This window comes from Trichosurus vulpecula, chromosome 1 (assembly GCF_011100635.1).
Source record: "Trichosurus vulpecula isolate mTriVul1 chromosome 1, mTriVul1.pri, whole genome shotgun sequence".
NCBI lineage: Eukaryota > Metazoa > Chordata > Mammalia > Diprotodontia > Phalangeridae > Trichosurus > Trichosurus vulpecula.
The window spans coordinates 60,288,964-60,308,461 of NC_050573.1; the positions used below are offsets into that span (position 1 = coordinate 60,288,964).

Here is a 19,498-nt window from a genome sequence, read left to right on the forward strand (position 1 = left end):
GGTGGGGGCAGCTAGGTGGCGCAGTCAATAGAGCAATGGCCCTGGAGTCAGGAAGACCTCAGTTCAAATCTGGCCTCAGATGCCTGACACACTAGCGGTTTGACCTTGGGCAAGTCACTTAACCCCAGGTGCCCTGCCTTCCTCCCTCCAAGAAAACAAAACAAAACAAAACAAAACCCCAAAACTACTTGAAGGCAGGTATTTCCCCACAGTATTCTCCTCTCCAGGTCAAATTTCTTGGTTCAACCAATTTTTATATGACATGGTTCCCAGTTCCCTCCAGAACTGGTTATAATATTGTAGAGGAGGTCCCACTAGGCATGATGACAGATGGAATATCATCTCCCTCATGTGGGACAATATGACTCTTATGTTACCCCATCCAAACGGCAGCAAGAATGCATATGAGATACACCTGGCTCACTTTATCTAGCTGCAAAATGGCCAAGATATTTGATATAATACCAGCTTACACAGTGAAGACTTCTGATAGCACCAGAGAGAAAACAGGTTCTAATCATTAGAAAACTGATTTACAATCTCCAAAATAGATGTTCCATGCTGCCAGCATTCTAAGTTACATGTAGAAGCTTTTTGAGTAAGACTGCAGGGACAGCTCAGCAGTGCCTACTTAATTAAAATGTATTTTCAAACATATTTCAGTTTCTACATAAAGAACCTTCAGACTGCTGTGCTGAGCAAAATGGTACAGCACTTAAACTCTTCAGCTCAATCATCACTTAATCCTTGGAGTGGGGATCTTGCTGGGCCAACGGGCAGGAGAACCCCAAGCCAAAAATCAGAATCTGATAAAGTCAGCAACTTACTTCAGGCAAAAGAACATCCAGAATAAATTTTATTCCATCGCCATTTATTAGTGTCAGCATTTTGCGGTCTATTTCTTGATAGACTCCTTGTAAATATTTCACCACAAGGTCCAACTGCTCATCATCCTCAAGGTATGTTTCAACACACCTCACGTATTGACTTGAATTCAAAAAATTTTTCAGCCACTTGGATTTTTTTCTGCTTTTTAAAATAGCCAAGAGATGGTTCTCTGCTCCCTTTTCATTCACTATATATTCCACTAACTTCTCATTGGCTTTATTTCTGGCAGCCTTCCTTCGGTCAGGAAGGACTTTCTTGATGAGCTGCTTCTTGCTGAAGGAGGTATCAGGCAGACCATCTTCAGGGTCTTCCTTGTTCAGGATGGGAAACACAGTTTGGACGGCAGGTGACTGGATTACTTTCCTCACAGGACAACCTAAAAATATAGCAGCTTTAAAAGTAAAATAGTTTACTATTTAAACAAACAACAGAAAACAAAGAAACATTCAATAGATAAACCCTAGTTTTTTCCCCTGGGGATAAGCAAGATTTTGTAAATGTACTAAAATTCTAAATTTTCAGAGAAGGAGAAGCCTTCATGTAAGATATGCAGATTATTTCAACAAGCTTTTACTCTTCGTACTCTCAGAATGGACTGGATCCCCCAAACATCCAATTCTGCTTTTCCTACATGCAGGGGAGTGGCGGTTGGGTGGTCCCTCCATACTAGATACCACTCACACTCCTATTCCTGTTTCAGATTAAGCAAGACTTTCCTTACAACTATTTTGTAAGCTAAGGAGTACAAGTAGTATCTCATTATTTAGATGAAACTGAGGCTTGCAGATGAAGTGACTTGCCCATGATCATAGAGCTAATAAATGCTGGATCACTGCCAGGGGATGAGGAAGACTCAGTATATAAAGCTGTTGAACTTGAGTACAGATCTCTGCACACCAGCAAGAACTTGGTTTCTTGGCTAATCAGCCAAGGTGCTCGCCTCCTACAAGCTCTGCTTAATATAATCTATAGCTTTTTCCACATTCCTGTCCCCCCACTCTCTTCCTGCCCAAGGATGTTCAATGTTTTGGGTTTGGGTTTTTTGGTGAACTCAGCTCTAGGTGAATAGTTCCCAGAGAGACTGATTTCCCTCTGCCCATGAACAGTCCAAAATCAGCTTGCCCCAGCCTGTGGTTTGCTCCAGAGATGGGGCTGGGCACTTAGGGGAACTAGAGCCAGCTGGCCCTGGTCCAACAATTATTCTCTCAGCAGTAGGGGAGTCATGCCCCCAGAGAGTCTGGCTAACTTCAATGAGGCAATTAACAGAGCAAAGCACTGCAGCTAATGAAGAACTCTTCTTTTGACAGAATTCCTGATCCTTCATGAGAAGGATCCATCCACTTTTCACAATGCCAAATTAACTTCAGGGCAGTAGGAGAAAGACCCCAACTTTCCAGACAAGAAAATTAATCTTAACTCCATTCGTGGCAAGAAGAATGGATGCCAACAAATCAGTATGTTAGAGTGACAAAATTTATGCAATTATGCTTTTTATAGCCCCCAGTCTAAATCCATGTAACTGTGAAACATTTCATTAACTTTGTTATCAGCAGAGATTGTTCTCTAAACAGTGTTGGCACTGACCACTGGTGTGCACTGGGTGCTTCCTTCCTACCTCAGGCCCATGAGCAAGGGACACAGACATAGTCATGGTGCGGCTGGCCCTGGGCAGCTGCAGACTGGGGGAGTGTGCTTGCCTTCTGTGGGAATCAAGGGTAAGCCTTCCCTGCTCTAAGCTCCCAACCTGAGCTGAATCTGAAACTGCCCTGAGGGTACCAAATTCAAACTCGGTCCCAGAGGCCAGTTTACCTTGAGTAGACTACAGGAGAGCCAGCAAGAACCCCTGCTGTGCTGATTTCTTCCTCTCTAACAGAGAACACTGGATGGCATTAAATACTTCTGTGTTTTTGAAGGATAAAGGAAGACAGAATTAGAAAAGAAAGCATAGTTGTACTTACTAATATCAGCAGAGTAATATTCCAGGAAAGATCCTGCAAAAGAACCACAACCTGTAAAAAAGAAATGTAAAAAGGGAATGTTTACACAAATAGCTAGCTACTTAGGAAGCATTTTTCTAGATCAAAATACCTGGTATTTGGGTATTTGCTATTCTAAGACTGACCCAGACAGCCTTTGTCCAGCCTTAAGCGAGAAGGCTGTAATGGAAAATGCTTATTATTTGGGGTCTGGGCTAGTCAAAACAATATTTAGTATTTTTTCCAAGTGTAAACCTCCCTAGAGGTGAACAAATAGGGCAAAGCTTGGATTCAAACGTCCTCCTTGTGGAGACTTCAAGGAGAAACTAGCCTTTTGTTTAAACCACTCCTTTATTTCAGATGGGAGTTTAATGCTACTACTGTGCATCCCTGTCCATTTACCTCAAGTCACGGGGCCCATGAATACACCACATAATAAAATTCCAGTTGCCCTGGAGATACAATGAGTGGGCCCCCTAACTCTTCTAAGACTTTGGAAAATGAACTGCTCAGATAAGAAAAACAGAACCTGGAAGGATCATAAAGTTTAATTCCCTGCCTTCAGGCAGCTTCAGCCAAGAGGAGAGGAAGGCCTATTTTGTTCTTAATCATTTTTAAGAAAAGAAACTCTACAATCTCCCCCTTCCTAGATAACCCTCAATTCTCCAAACTAAATGAATTTACATATACCTCAGAGCTCATTTCCTTCTGTCCTATTTTTTATGGATTAATATTAACAAATTTTAAAGGCTTTGATACTCTTTTAATTTTACTAATAGCACTGGGTTCCTTTGCTTACCGATTCGAATTCTGTAGTCAGAAATCAGCGTGATACACCAGTCAACAGCCTGACTGTAATCCTCCTTGGCTTTATCCTGTAATCAAAATCCATCAGTTAAGTATTAATAAAGTCCACAAGTGGTTAAGAGTCTGAATAAAACACAATACACACTTGGCATGAAGGGAAAAGTGGAAGAAAAACTGGAAAAGCTTATTCAGCAAGTGGGGAGTTCCTTTCCAATATCATCTTCCAACAGAGAAACACAGCCTTATGCCTGGTAAAGGCCGCTTCAGTAAACGATAGCTTTTTCAAGTCTTTGAGGAAAGAAGTCGTCTGCAAGGGCACAGTAACCCCCTCCCACACTCCTCCAGCAGCCCTGCTTAGCCCAACTTGGTAAAGGGCCCCAGTGCACTGAGATCAATTACCAGCCTGACCCAGCTGCTCTGCAAGCTTCCGTTTCCATCAACAGCCTTCCTTTCACGATTCACCTAACTTCAGACAGCTTTCTTTTAAGGTTATATGCAATTAAAGCTCATCTTTCCAAGCAGCTGTTGCTAGATAAAAGCAGAGCTTGCAGCCTCAAGAAAAAGGGGTTAATCATTTAAGCTTTGGCACGTTAAGTAGCAGACACCAGAGCCACAGAGAGAAGAGCGGGGCTGCAGACAATTCACGAGGGCTGAAGAAAAGAGACCCGTTACAGTATAGATTTCTAGAAGCATTTGCCACAGTCTGTTCCTACGGAAGCTCAATACCTTCCGAATTTAGTGTGGAAGAAGAATATTGTACTGTACATTGCAGAGACACGACGACCCAGAAAAATAAATGGATGGAACTTGGAAGAATGTCTCCACGTTACGTATCTTAAACACTCAGGGTACAACAGTGGCAACTGATTAAGAGCAACATTTTCAGTAATAGTGTTTACTTTCTACTGATTTAACAAAGAAATACTCTAACATAAGGATGCTGTGAAACAACTGTATCCTTTACACCATCACTTTCAAACTGTTTAATGTTGTTACTAAGCATACCCAGAGAGCTAAATATTTGCCCCCATTTAATATCATAGTTGATTATGTGGAAGAATTGTCTCAGTGTGCTTTACATTTTGTCGCTGGGTTAAGATACCGCTTTATTCTGAGAGCTTTTAAGGGGAGAAGCATTCAAGTACAGACGCAGAATGTCAGTGTGCAGTGCCGTCCAGAACCTCTTGTTTGAGTTGGAACAAGGGTCATATTTTGAGAAGACAAAAAAAAAATCAAATAAGAGAGGAAAAAAGTTAGATTAATGAAGGTATGCAAGAGAGAACTAGTGAGGATGAACAGCCAAGTGGAGGTGGAATGGAATATTCTGAAGAAAAGGTTACATGTTAATGGATAATTGATTATAGCAAATTAAGCAAGTGCTTTCCATCATTCTACTTAGACATGGCAAAGGTTCTTCATGAGAAACCTTTTCCCATAGTCCTTTAGGATAGCAAACTCCAGTCGACCCATAGCTGCTTACAGTAAGCTCAAGTTCTCTAGAAGTACAACAAAATAAGACAGGCCTAAAATCTTTATTCCACAATTAGAACTGTGCTCCCTGCAGAGCCAGGAGAACATTGTACACAACCACAGATATATGGATTCCGTGAGGACCAACCCTGACAGACTTCGCTCTTCTCAGCAACACAAGGTGCAAGGACAACTCCAAAGGACTTACGATGGAGAATGCTATCTACATCCAGAGAAAGAACTATGAAGTTTCAGATTGAGGCACACTTCATGTTCGCCTTTTTCTCTTCTCTTTTGTTTTTGGGGTTTTTTTTTTGGTTCTGTTTCTTCTTTCTCACGATTCATTCCATTGGTCATAATTCTTCTCCGCAACTTGACTAGTGTATAAATTAATTCAACATGAAGTTATACGTGGTAGTTATATGAGATTCCATGCCGTCTTGGGGAGGGAGGGGGAAGGGAAGGGAGAAAAATCTGGAACTCAAAATTATGTAGAACCGCCTGTTGTAAACTAAAAAGAAAAAAAAGAAAAAAAAAAGAACTGTGCTCCCTTAAAGGGTGATCAAGGGGAGGATAAATGGACAGGAAGAAAAACAAAGAAAAACTGTTATACCCATGGGTCCACAGATGTATTTTTAAGTAATAAAGTCAATATTTTTATATTCAAGAGTTGAGATTTTTACTAGTGTGGGTACTCTCTCCAGAAAGAAATAGTTTCTCAAGTTGCTCTGGTCAAACACATTTGGTGAACCCTAGGTGGTTAAACCAAGCTTCTCTGCACTTAGCTGGGCTAGTCCTATTAAAGATACAAAAGTGGAAAAAGGCTTTCTGGATTGGTAGGACCCACCATAGCCCAGAGTCACTTCAGTCCCACAATGAAACACTGGAGTACAAAGAACTGTTCCTTTATCTCAGAAGTCACTTTTATGTTATAAAAATGAATGGTCTCTTCTATATACCTATTAAAAGTCCAGATCTGAAGAGATTAATTACCTCCCTACTCCCACGCCTGGAGAGTCACTGAAGACCATTCTACACAACTGTCTATCTTCAAGTATGTTTGCTGAGAAATAAAGATGGGGGGTGGGGTGAAGGGTCAACCATGAATAGAGCTCAAAGCAAGAAATTAATAAATTCTTAAATCAAGAATCACTAGTATTTGATAACTGAATTTGTATTTGGCACATGCAGTTATATGACAAGTATGTGTAAATGGGTACAGGCCCCTTTAAAAGAGATCTGGCAGTTAAGATTGCAGTATCAGAAGAGGAGGCCATGAATGAGGTTACCAAATTTGAAAGAGGTCCAGGATGAAAATGACAAAAATGACATCAATTAACAGAGACTGTGGACCACTATGGGCTGAAGGCTAGTTGTAAGGGAAATTAATGTCTTTAGCCTAGCTAAGGAAAAACTGAGTGGTACAATGGAAAAATCATTAGAGTCTAAACACCTAGGTTCTCGGTCCTGCTCAGGTGTGGGACCCTGGGTTTATCTATTCTCTCTGAGCCTGTTTCCTTATCTATAGATGAGGGGGGCCCAGGTTTGTTTTGACTAGATCTAAAAGAATAAAGACTCACCTTGCTACCCCAGGAGAAAGATCTTGCCAGCCTTCCCAATTCATCAAAGCAAGCCTTGGGGTTTCACATCTACTTTAGAAACTGTGATAGCCCATCTACGCAAAGACTGATTTCTAGACTTGCATTTTTAAGGCAGTATGTTTATAAAGAATAAGATTTTAAGGAACCAACAGTAAAAGCTTTATCCTACCTACCATAAGCTCCCGCTTTTCTTCACAATCAAAGTGTTTTAATCTTCTAAGACACACTGTAAACCTTGAGGAAACAAAGGCACAAGAGGGTCACAGGAATGAATTGTTGGGCAAACTAGGTAAGCAGAATGGTATTTTTCTCCTTCTATTAACAAGACAGTCTGAGGTCCTTTTTAATAACATTCAGTTTATTTCACAAAAGTTATTTTCTTTCTCCGCCCCTAAGTCCCCACCCCCCCACCCCAACCTGGTGGTCTTAATTTTTGAGATTGCCTTTGAAATAAGAACCCTGTTTTCAAAGTATCAGCACAAGTCACTATTAAGAGGCAGGGAACCTCTAATGGCAGCGCCAACCAGATCCAGGTCCCCAACCCCAAGTTCTCTCAAATGTAGCCAACATAATTACCAGTCAATAATGGATCATAAAAATTCCACATCATTTATATTGTGTCTTTTAAAAAACATATTTACCTTTTTGCTTTATCTCTTCCAGTAGAAAGCACTTCTGGCTTTAGTATTTACTGAACTACCCTGGTATCTACTAAACTGGTACTACTGAAGTCGGAGCAAGACCATTCCCTTCGGAGTAGGTAAGCTATACTGTGGGACAGCTGAGTGGCTCAGTAGAATAAACCTAGGTTTTCTGTCTTATAAAGTCATCAAAGCAAAGCTTTAAAAGCCCCGATGGCCCACGAATTACTTATAACAGCTTTTATTTTCTTAGTTGTCTGGTTAAAATAACCACATTCTTAAGAGTAATAATAATCCAAAGTAACACTGAGAGAGCCAAGTTGGCAAAGCACTATACATCTATTATCTCATTTTCAACAAGGACTCACATTTATACAGATGTCAAGTTTTACAAAGTTTTTACTCTAGCCACCTTATGAAAGAAGCAAGTTAATGTGATGGAAAGAGCATAGAACCCAGCCTGAAGTCCAGTCTGGATAGACAACCAGCTCTTGTGAGAAAAGGGTCTCACCAACCTTAAATGTGAATCATGATTAGCAGCATAAGGATCAGTAGCCCCATCATACAAATGAGAACAAAGGGCTCCCAGAGGTCAGACGACAGCACTCAAGCACAACCTAGAGCTTCTGCCTCCAGACTCAATGCTCAGCTCCACTGCATTACACATACCGTTCAAAATGTGTTGGCACTCTGCTTGGTTCTGGGTAGCTCAAAATGGTTTTTCACACCTAGGTGGGGAGCATTTGGCCATTGTAAAATTAGAAAAACTGGGTCATTTGCAGTTTTACCTTCAAATGACCAGATTTTTACATGTAGGCCAAACCCCATTCTTACTAGTCAGTAGTATAATCCCTGCAGCAACATGCACACAGAAAGCATTTAAGATCCCAAGATTTTTCAAATGATGTCCCTTCAGGTGATAGTTTCCAAAAGGCATTATTATTTTTACCCTCTTTTTTCTGGATTCATATTTTCTTCAATATATAATACACTTGCTTTTTTATCCTTCCACTTTATACTTTTTACCTGTAGACAAATGCAAGAAAAAAAGATGCTTTTATTTTTAGAAAATTATATAACCATTTTCTGTATTATCCTATTGAACTTCATGGAAGACCATGTGATATAAAGAAAATATGCCAAGACGCACTGTCTACATTAAGAATAATCTCGCCCACATATTTAGCAAAAAATACATTTGAAATATAAGGGAATTTTACATGTTTTTTCCCTAGTTAAAAAGAGATATATACCTAGTATAACGCCTAAGGCTGACCTCATGTATCAGTACACATAGCTTCCTAACCCTCTGTAATATCTTCCTCAACTAGACTCCCATGTTTTCTGAAGTTCCCATACTACTCATTCCCTCAGGCTAAAGTACTGAAGGGTGATAAATGTAAATGTTAAGGGTAACACCCACAAGCATTCGAGTTAGATCAGATAGCCAGTCCTTAAGCAGGACTTTGTGGGAATGAAATGGAATATAGTTAAGTTCTGGTGAGAAGAGGAGGCTTTAAAAGGCCTGAAACCTGCTCAGAAGAAAAGGCTTCTCTGTCCTTCACAGTAGGGGACCTTGGGTATCATAAGCCAGGACTAGGTGCCTGGTATTCTTAGCAACTTCTAAGACCAACAAAAGGTCTAGTCTGTAGCAAGAGCAAGGGATCACAGATGGACAGTCTGAGTTTTGCATCAACATCCCCACATAATAAAAGCCAGAGGAAGGCCTCCAGAATCTCCACCATGTAGGATTTTTGGACAAAAATCGCACAGGATGAAATTTGAATGAATTCAGTTCAGTGGAGAAAGGGCTCACATCAAACTAGGTCAAACTCTGTCAAAGTCAATAGTCAATAAACATTAAGCACTTACTCTGTGCTAGCTATTGTGCTAAGCACTAATGATAGAAAGAAAAGCAAAAGGTAGTCCCTACTCTCACAGCGCTCACAGTCTAATGGGGGTAGAACAAAAACAACTAAGTACAAACAAGATAAATACGAGGTAAATTGGAAAAAGGATCAAAGTAAGCTGCCTGGTGAAGGGAGGGTGCTGGAAGAGAAGAGAGAGCAAGGTGCCAAAAACAAACTTCACTTACTTCACAGTTGCCTTGATAACCTGAAATCTTCCTGATTTCATGCCATATTAATAAGTTATAATCTTAATAATCTATCTTAATAGCTATTTTAGGTTTCTTCCTTCTCTGTCTATTTTCCCTTAGTCCTTTTGGCCACAAGGAACAAAAATTCTCAAGGGAATTATTTTTTCCTTGGGACCTAACAGAGCTAAATTTCCTAGGGGGTAAATTTTTATTATTTTGAAGAATTAACCTGGTACTCTGTGAGTTCCTGCTTAATCAAGGCACCGCTGTATTTTTAAAGCAATGAGGTAGTAATCAGTCTTCAGTAGAGACAGTATCTTATGCTATGAAGAAGCTTCTCCTTAAACTGAACAAGGCTAAACTAAATCTCTTTGAGAAGACAAAAAAATCAAGGGAGGGTGATACAAATAGAGGAGATACGTGGAAAGAGGGGGAAAAGGGGTGTGCATGTAAATAAATGAAGGTATGCAAAGTTGAGTAGCTAGGGTTCACTGACCAAGATGTGGTCTGGTACACTCGGAAAAGAATAACATTTTAACAGGAAAATGGATCATGGTGGGTGCTTTACATTGCTCTGCCTAGTAGGGCAAGAAGCCTTCCTCAGAGTTGAAATATTTCACCTATCCATGGCCCTTTGCAGTAATGCTGAAATCCAGGAGTAGAACAAAATGGCAGATCTAAAATCCTGATTCCACAGTTATTTTTACTACAGAGTTCCTTTAATTATTCCAAAGAATGATTAAAGATCAGAGGAGAAAGAAAAATTGGAAACCAACTCTCCAAAATTTTAAAACCATTTGAAGACAGTGGAAATCACTATGAGCCCCAAAACAACTGAGGAGGAAAAAAGGGGATAAATGACAGAAGTTCAAATATACAGCAAAAGATATTAATTCTACACTTAATTCAACTAGGATCGATGATGAATTAACTGACGAGCACATTAACTCAACTCATGTCATATAAAAGCTAACTGGGACCAACTGGGAGAAAACCCAGTTGAAATTATGCACTATTAAATAAGGTTCAGTTTTGTTAAAGTTTTTCCAAGGCAAGCAAGATTCTGCTAGGCTTGCTTTAATCGATATAAACAAAGAATCTGGGATTAGATTCCGCCAGTTAAATGACTCCCTGTAATCCTACGTACAATTTGCTTACAAAATCATCAATAGAGATCCTAGGAAAGCAAACTTTACACAAGCCAGATCGGGTTAACATAATGTTCAGAAGAATGGAGCCCAAATTAATGAAGTTTTATTATCCTTTACATTCAAAAGATAGACATGGCTATTCTTACCACTGCTGGCCAATATGGATATTTTTGATATTTACACCAGACTAACATTCCAGCTTCAATGGAACATGGCTCTGAAGCATAAAGAAACATAAGAAAAATTGTCAGATATTGGTCTAAACGCATCAGACAAGTGCAAATGGACAAGAGGATGATAAAAAAATAAACTAAAGTGGTCAATGTCACATAGTATTCCTCCAGGTCATTTAAAATGTAGTAGGTAAAACTACAACGTAAAAGGCAAGAACAAAAAAATTAAACTGAACACTGTACAAGGAAAATGACTAAGCCTTCCCCAGGGAAGGGATAAAGAAATGCCCCTTCCTCCTTTTACAGAGGCAGCAGGAAGAACCCTATGGAGGGTTCCAACGCAGGTGACAGGCTAGCTAGCTTTGCTGAACTGCTCTTTTCTCCCTCTCTTTTAAAATTCTTCATTAGAAGGAATGGTTCACTGGATGGAAAAGGAGAGGAATATATTCAGAAATAAAGGTGCTATAAAGACAAATGATACCAATAAAAATTTTAAATGAAAAAATCAAGTATAACTAAAAATGAATGGTTCAGAGATCTTGGTTCTGCTTGCTTCTTGTGCTTGGTGACCTGGATTATATACCCTCAACTGCCCAATACCCTCTTGGATTGATAGGCTCATCCCTCTGGGTGTCTGGCTTCTTTTAGCTGTTTTCTCTCCCACTGAAGATAGATTTTTTCCTGGGAGTAAGCTGGAGCATAACGGACTTAAGTTATATAAAAGAACAAAATCATAAGTGTAAGGGCTGAACAGACCACCTGTGGTAACTGTGGAATTTCTTCCTCAGAGATTCTTAGAAATAAAATTAGCAGTTATTAGATGAAAACTTAAGTGCACATCTATATGAGATTTAGTGAACAACTAGACGACTTTTACAGTTCCAGGATGCTACTAAGGGAACAAATTAACAAGAATAGGCACCCACCTTTAGTTCAAGGCATTAGAAATAGTTTTATGCCATTACCCAGCCCACTTTAATGTTCTTTAATGCCCTCACTTTCAACTGAGCTCATTATTTCTTACCAGGGTGTGAAAGTATACTTGGAAGTTCTTCATCTTCCTCCTCTTCGTCTACCACAGTGGTATTAACAGTACTAAACTCCAATGACTGCTCAGAAGACTGAAGTTCTACAAATAAAGTTAGATAACCATTTCATTTTGTCATCCTAAAAGATATATTTTGAAGATCAGTTGTTGTTCAATCATTTCAATCATGTCCAACTCTTCATGACCCCGTGTGGGGTTTTCTTGGCATAGATACACTAAAGTAGTTTGCCATTTCCTTCTAGATCATTTTACAGACAAGGAAACTAAAGCACACAGGGTGAAGTGACTTGCCCAGGGTCACACAGCCAGAGTCTGAGGCCAGATATGAACTCAAGAAGATAAGTCTTCCTGTTTCTAGGTTTGACATTCTATCCACTGTGCCATCTAAGAAAATAACCCATGTTTGTCTCTGAAAAAGGAAAGTAGTATCAGCAGCATGACATTGTGGGAATGTGCTGAATAGAGTCAGAAGGCTCAAACTTTACTAGTCAAGTGACCATTGCAAAATACTTCCTCTGAGCTCCATTTTCTTCATCTCTAAGACAGGAAAATCATACTTCCATTATTTATTTCATGCACTTGGAGGGAAAGTGTTTTCTGAACCTTAAATTACTTACATATGTTGTGAACTTTTACTCTCAGGTTCAAACAAGGTGAACAATAGTGAAAAAAAAAAATCAACATACTATGGCTTACTCCTGTCCATATCGAAAGGTAGTTTTAGGTATTAAAATACTAACAATCATCCGGCCTCAGACACTTGACACATGTACTAGCTGTGTGACCTTGGGCAAATCACTTAAACCCAACTGCCCTGCCGAAAACAAACAAAAAAACCAAAATAAAATATTAACAATCATGAATGAAATTTGTAATTGCAAAGCATTTCCCAGACATGATATTGAGCCTCCCAAAAGCCCTGGGAGGTATGTATTTCTGTGCTGACAGCTGTAATTTCATTGGTATTGCTGGATCTATACTATGCATGCTAACTATGCATGTGACTCTCCATTCTAGATCTAGCCAGTCCCACATCACCAACTCCCTGGTGGATATTTAGAACTAAGTATCTCCTAGGCATCTTAAACTCAACACATCCAAAATAGAAGCTGTATTTTCCCCAAACCCACCTTTCTCTCCCAAACTTTCTTATTGTTAACAAGGGCACCACCATCCTTTCAATCACCCAAGTCACCTCCCTGCCTAAAGCTTATTCTCAATTCAGTCCACCCTCCTGAAAGCCGGCCAAGTGATTTTTCTAAAGCACAGGTCTGACCACCTTTCCACCTTCCCTACCCCCGCCTCAGCCATGAACACATATTCAAACTCAGTGCTTTCCTATATGTAAACCCCAGGACATTTTAAGCTCCTTATAACTTGGCCCCATCCGACTTTTCAGGCCTTATTACACATCACTGCCCCACTCCATACGTCCCACTGTGTAGCCAAACTGCTCTTTTTGCCGTTCCTTGCATATAGGACACTCCATCTCTCATCTAAAGGCAGCTAGGTAGTGAAGCAGATAGAGCACTGGACCTGGACCTTAGTTGTGTGACCCTGGGAAAGTCATTTAACTTTTGCCTGACTCAGTTTCCTCATCTGTAAAATGGGGATAATAACAGCACCTACTTCCCAGGGTTGTAGTGAGGATCCAATGAGATAATATTGGTAAAAGCACAGAGCCGAGCACAAAGTTGGTGCTTAATAAACACTTACTCCCTCTCATCCCACCTCCCTGCCTAAAACCGACCCCTCCTTCTTTCCCTCCGTCTCTCAGAACCCCACATTTGACTTTAATACTCAAGCTCCCACTTCTACACGAGGCCTTCCCTGGTCCTGCCGAGCACTATCTTGTACTTGATTTGTAGAGAACCATTAAAAGCACACCACCTCTCCTTCAGGCAGGGACTGGCTTTCTCTGGGTCCCTAGTGTCCAACACACAGTAGACATTTGCTTAGTGATTATGGGGGAGACTTCCATTAAGGAAAATCTCTCGCAGTGGACAGTTACCTCACTCACTTAATGAATAAACATTTAGTAAGCAGCCACTATGTGCCAGGAACTGTGCTAAGAACTGAAGACAAAGACAGCAGAGAAACAGTCTCTGCTTGTCCACGAGCTTACTTTCTAAAGGGGGAGACAACAGGTACACATAGACACATCTATATCATGTGTGTGTCTACACACACACCAGATACATACAAATCCAACAGAAGGCAGCCTAGGAGGGGAGCCCACTAGCAGCTGGGGGAACTAAAGGAGTTTTGATGGAGGTAGCATTTGGGCTAAGTTCTGAAGGAAACCAAGGCAAGAGGTGGAAGTGAGGAAGGATGGAATTAGGCAGAGGAGACTGCCGGTACACAGCACAGACAGGAGGTGAAGCACCAAGGAGGCCAAACAGTATAAGCAGAGAAATAACGGGCTGGGCAGCCCGGAAGGGTAAGAAAGGACCAGGTTATGCATCGACAAGCATCTATTAAGCACCAACTATGGGCAATGCTTAAATACTAGAGTATATATTTGACCCCAGGACGAGGAAAACCTGGGTTCCTATTCCTCCTCTGGCACATCCTGGCTGTGACCCTGAGCAAATCACTTGACTTTTTGGTGCTCTAATCCTCTAAGTCACAGAGAAGGTGCTGACCCTGCCTCAACAGAGGGAGTTTTCTCACCTAGGAGTTCCCTATACCTGTGAAATCGAAAGCAGGCTATTTAATAGTCCAGGAAAGAGGCGAGGAGGGCTTTAATTAGGGTAGTGGTCACATGACTGGAAACAAGGGCACGTGTATGAGGCGTCGTGAAGAAAGGACAAGATTCAGTAACTCACTGGTTCTGTGAGGTGAGTGACAGGAAGAAGCTGAGGATACTGAGGTTGTGAACCCATCACTTGAAGGATGCTGATGCCCTGACTGGCGATACAGAGGCTCGCGAGTGGGGCGGATTTGGGGGAAAAGATACCGAGTTCCCTTTTGGACATGAGTCGTCTACAAGACAACCAGTTAAGACGTCTGAAAGGCAACTGAGGCCTGGAGTGTTTAAACAAGGTAACCATCATGCACCTAGCGTCTGAGGTGGAATTTGAACTCCCTACCACCAGCATACTGTATTCATGATAAAGCAGCAGAATGTAAATCAATAGTCAGTAAGAGTCTAGAGAGGCACCCCTTACACAAAGGCCTTTGCCAGTATTATTTCACAGGTGTACATTCTAACCAAGGCCTACCCTACCCGCAAGCTCAATCCACACCATGAACCCTAACACTATGCATATGACTCCTACTTCCAGATATATCCAGCCCCAGTGCTCTTCCTGAGTGCCTTTGGCAGCTGATTCCTAGAGGCAAATCTAACTCAGTCTGAGGACTCAATTTGAGTCTTTGTTCTTCACCTGGATTGCTAAGCATAACAGGGAGGTATCTGTTCAGTATTTCAGCCACTTAGCCGTGGTTTTTATCAGTAGCAGCCCCATTCACAACAAAAAGGGTATCAGATAAGCTGTTTCGCTTAGTTCTTCTAGGTGAAAAAGAAAAAAAAAAACCTCGAGGTTTTAAAAACTCTAGTAGTCCCACACCCACAAATGCAGTCACTGGCCAATCCAAGTCTCAAAGTAAGGTGAAAGCTCTAATCAATTACCCACCCCCTTTAACACAAGACCCCAAGGACTCAGCACTTTTCAAAGGACCACAGATATCGATATGGACGAGACCTCAAAGAACATCAAGTCCAAGGACTTCATTTTACCAACGAAGAAACGGAGGCCCCAGGAGGTGACAGGTGTCAGAGGCAGTATCTGTACCCAAGCCCCCTGGCTCCAGAGTCAGCACTCTTTCCATTTGACTGCACTACACCCCTTTTCCCATTGTTCTCTCCTCCGGGGAGCCTGAGAAACCTTCTCCAGATGTGGGAAACAGCTTTTCTGAGGAGAGGGACTGACCAAAACAATGTCGAAACTCATCTGACAATTTTTATCCTAGCTAATTGTAAAACAGAGGCGAGGAAATTTCTGGGGAGGAAGAGACATGTCCCTTTTCAAGATGGTGCCAGTTATTGTTTCTTATCTTAGAGTCAGTCACCCCCACTGAATTTTGTTGGCTGCTAGCCATAAATCTCCTGGGGGCCTCTGATAACTTCATGTATCAGGTCTCCTCTCCTCAGGTCTATTTATTGTATCCAAGTATACCTACCCCACATGGCCCAATCAGTCTCGGGTGTCTAGTCCAAATTTTGGCCACCCATGAAAGTATCACTACGCTTAAAACTAACTGCCCCCTGAGTTTGTTTAGCTTAAAATCCTATTTTTTCCAGGAACCAATGCATGACCTTTAGGAAGGATATGCCTGTAGTTATTTATGTTAGAAAATGACTTTGGTCTAGGTGTGCTTTATCTATGTACTATCACTGGCATTCTTTGCTGTAGTAAAAAGGATGTGACTCTGAAGTCAGAGGACTTGGGTTCAAATTCCACCTTTGATACTTTCAACCTGTGTGACCTTGGGTAAGTTACAACTGCCCTGGGCTTCATTTTTCCTCCTGTATAACATGAGAAATGGGCTAGAGGACCTATAAGGCCCCTCCTACCTCTAAATCTATCATCTCATAGGTGTGGTATATCAAGCTCTAAAGGGTTTACCTACAAAGCAATACTCAACTGTAGGGCCATGGTATAGTGGCTCTGTTCTCCAGAAAATGCTGCAATGAATGATAACGGAATCCCTCCAATTTGGAAGTGAATTACCTAAGTCGGAGATGTCAAACACAAGGCCCTGAGTGCTGCCCTAACCAGGTAAAATTTAACTGGGAAATAGCTAACAAAATAAATAAAAATACAATAAAACACAGATAACATTACATAAAAAAAAGTCAGTACGCAGTTTGCAGGAATCCTTATGGAGGGATTTACGGTCCCCATTTCTATTTGAACTTGACACCAATGACCTAGATCAACATCTCTCAAATGCCAGTATCAGAACAATGTTTCCCAGTCCACAAGTTTCTATGAAAAATCTCTACTTCTTAAAATCTCTACACTACTGGCCTCCTTACAGTCCTCTCTTCCCTGATCACTGGATTTAGAGCTGGAAGGGACCTTGATCTCCTAGGCCCACCCCCTTACTTTTAAAGAGGAGAAATCGAAGCCCAGAGGGCTTTTGCCCAAAAGGACAAAAAGAAGAGGAATTGCCCAAAGTCACCCAGATAGACTGGGAGAGCCAAGGTTTAAACTCAGATCCAATGACTCCCAATTCTCCTCTCTGCCCCTCTGAGACTGTGCAGCCTCATTATGTTAGAGAGCAGCCCACAGTAGAAGATTTAGATATCTTTAAAGATCTACAGTACAATCTGGGTTGGGAAACTGTGGTTCAAAAGATAAGAGCAGGAAAGGAGCATAATTAGAAATCACCTAGTCTAACTCCTACACTTTACAGATGAGAAAAACAAGGCCCATTTTAGTGTATCTATAAATAGTTCAACAAAGATATAAACTATTAAATGTGATTATTTTTTTTCCTCCTGAAGCACTTAACTATATAGTCAGATATTATCACTAGCTTCAAGACTAGGATGACTAACAAACCAAGCAGCCACAGCATCACAGAATCCAACCCGTACCTGAACAAGCTTTTTGACTCTACTATTCAAAAATAATCACCTTTTAAGAAGGGGGTAAATCATTCCTCAGGTCCCTGTTATGCTTAGTTGACAGGAAAAAAAAGTCACATTCACCAATGGCAAGGGAAAGGAACAATTCTAAATAAGATAATGCAATATAATGACTATTCACTATAACATCTAATCACAAAGCATATAATCAATAAACCTGTTATCTTTCCTCTCTCCCCTTTTAAATTATATCAATATACCATTCCTCTATTCCCCTCTCCCCTCCAAAAAAAACAGTATTGGAAAAATACTGTATACAAAGTAGAAGCAACATACCCCACCGAACTAAGAACATAATAAAGAATTAAGAATCTTGACTCTAACCCACTTTTACCACCAATCTGATGGACACTGGGACAATTTTAGTGGCCAAAAACGAATGGTGCCAATTTCTCAAATGAATGGCTATTAGCAATTAAGAATGGGGATTGGATTTAAGAGTTTCTGGTACCCACCCACCTTGCCCCACAGGTACAAATCTCCCTAAAAGAAATTACAAACTATTTGAAATCACATATAAGTCAAACTTTCCCAGTGATAAACTTTTACCTTCTTCATCTTCCTCAAAATCTGGAAGCTTAAGAATTCTCATTTCAGGTGCAAAACAGCTTGGGTCAGATCTACTGGTGCACAGCCCTGTTCCTTCTGGCTCCACACAATGGCATTCAGAAACCGATGACTGTTTAATACCACCTAAAACTTTGCAGCACTTCTGTGGAGGCATTTTGCCATGTTCATTTTTACATTCTGATTCCACAAAGGAATGGCTGGTAGAGAAGTCCAATGCTTTTTGGACAGAGCTACTTGCCTTTTCTTCCAAAGCCACCAACTGGACAGAACTATCAGATGACAAAACTGGACTGAGTTCTCCAAGTTCAGTATATGTACCATTATCTCCTCCGGCTTTAAAAGGTGATGAATTCCTGTTTGAGGTCCTTGACCTCTTTCTGCCTTTTTTACTACTATCCTTTACTTCAAGTTTCTTCTTCAGGTTCAGTTGTGAGTTTTGTGATGAATCATCTTTCTTTTGTTTCCGGTTTTTCCAAGTTCTGGACCGTGACTTAGAAATCTCATAATTCTGATGCTGCGGCTTTTGAGTGCCAAAAATATTTCTAGTTTGAGAAGCCAAGGGTTCTGTTTCATTACCATAAATTCTATTAAACCTCTTTAAACCCTTTTTGCATTTATTTTCTTCAATGGGGGAACTGGACAGCCTCTGTAGTACATTTTCTTTCTTAAAGGGCCCAGACCCTCCTACTACTTCTTCACAGACAAAAGGTGACGCGTCAGATTCAGAGACAGCATGTACAGGTCTTGTTTGTTTCACTTTGTGAAGTATGGGAGTAGTCAGACTTTTGCCCAAAGAGTTTACTTGACTAGCATCTGCATTCTGAGTCAAAATATCCAGCGCCGTTCTAAGTGATCGTCTATAAATCAGTTCTTCGGTAGGTGTGGTGTTTATTTTAACTTGGGTAGCTAAAAATATGTAAAATAATCAATACTGTAATTTTTACCGAAAACACAAACATTCCTATGATGCCCATCACATAGTGATGGTTTACAAGCTTAGGAAAACTGGTAATTTAAATTACAGGCTGAATGCAATTTAAAAAAAATTCAAGTACAAGTGTTTAGAAAGCTGACATACCTAAACTTTATTTTTAAATAAACAAATTACTGACCTGACTTGGATAAAAATATACTTTCCTTCAAACTACAACCCATAACCACAATGTGTTCAAATATTTAATGCTTACTGAATAGAAAAGGATGCTGCTAATCTATTCTCAATATTTGTGCAAACTGATAAAAATATTTTGGTGGACAGGTTATATTTTATCCTTTCCAAGACTATTTTTAAAGACATTAAAAAACAGAATAATAATCTTGGAAGTGGTCCCACAAGATTGTGTTTTTTTTTGAAAGCCCGGACAGTGCCATTTATGCTAACAAGATGATTCAAACATCAATCAAAACATTTCCCCC

At 40.5% G+C, this 19,498-nt stretch overlaps 1 protein-coding gene across 8 annotated transcripts in view; it reads right to left on the reverse strand.

Annotated features, from left to right (window-relative positions):
- Positions 1-19,498, reverse strand: part of PWWP3A (PWWP domain containing 3A, DNA repair factor) — a 32,141-nt gene that overhangs the window by 6,648 nt on the left and 5,995 nt on the right. For 5 of the 8 annotated variants that reach the window (XR_005010182.1, XM_036754552.1, XM_036754529.1 and 2 more), the window contains 8 exons: positions 18,062-18,988; positions 11,830-11,934; positions 10,779-10,849; positions 8,333-8,409; positions 6,916-6,976; positions 3,664-3,739; positions 2,847-2,897; positions 828-1,279 (listed from right to left, as the gene is read on the reverse strand). Coding sequence is in view for 7 of the 8 variants with exons in the window: in XM_036754552.1 (XP_036610447.1) it covers positions 828-1,279; positions 2,847-2,897; positions 3,664-3,739; positions 6,916-6,976; positions 8,333-8,409; positions 10,779-10,849; positions 11,830-11,934; positions 18,062-18,988 (1,820 nt within the window). In the remaining variant the exon portion in view is untranslated. The remainder of the gene's footprint in view (positions 1-827; positions 1,280-2,846; positions 2,898-3,663; positions 3,740-6,915; positions 6,977-8,332; positions 8,410-10,778; positions 10,850-11,829; positions 11,935-18,061; positions 18,989-19,498) is intronic. The other 3 variants (XM_036754561.1, XM_036754578.1, XM_036754569.1) reach the window with 3 other exon arrangements.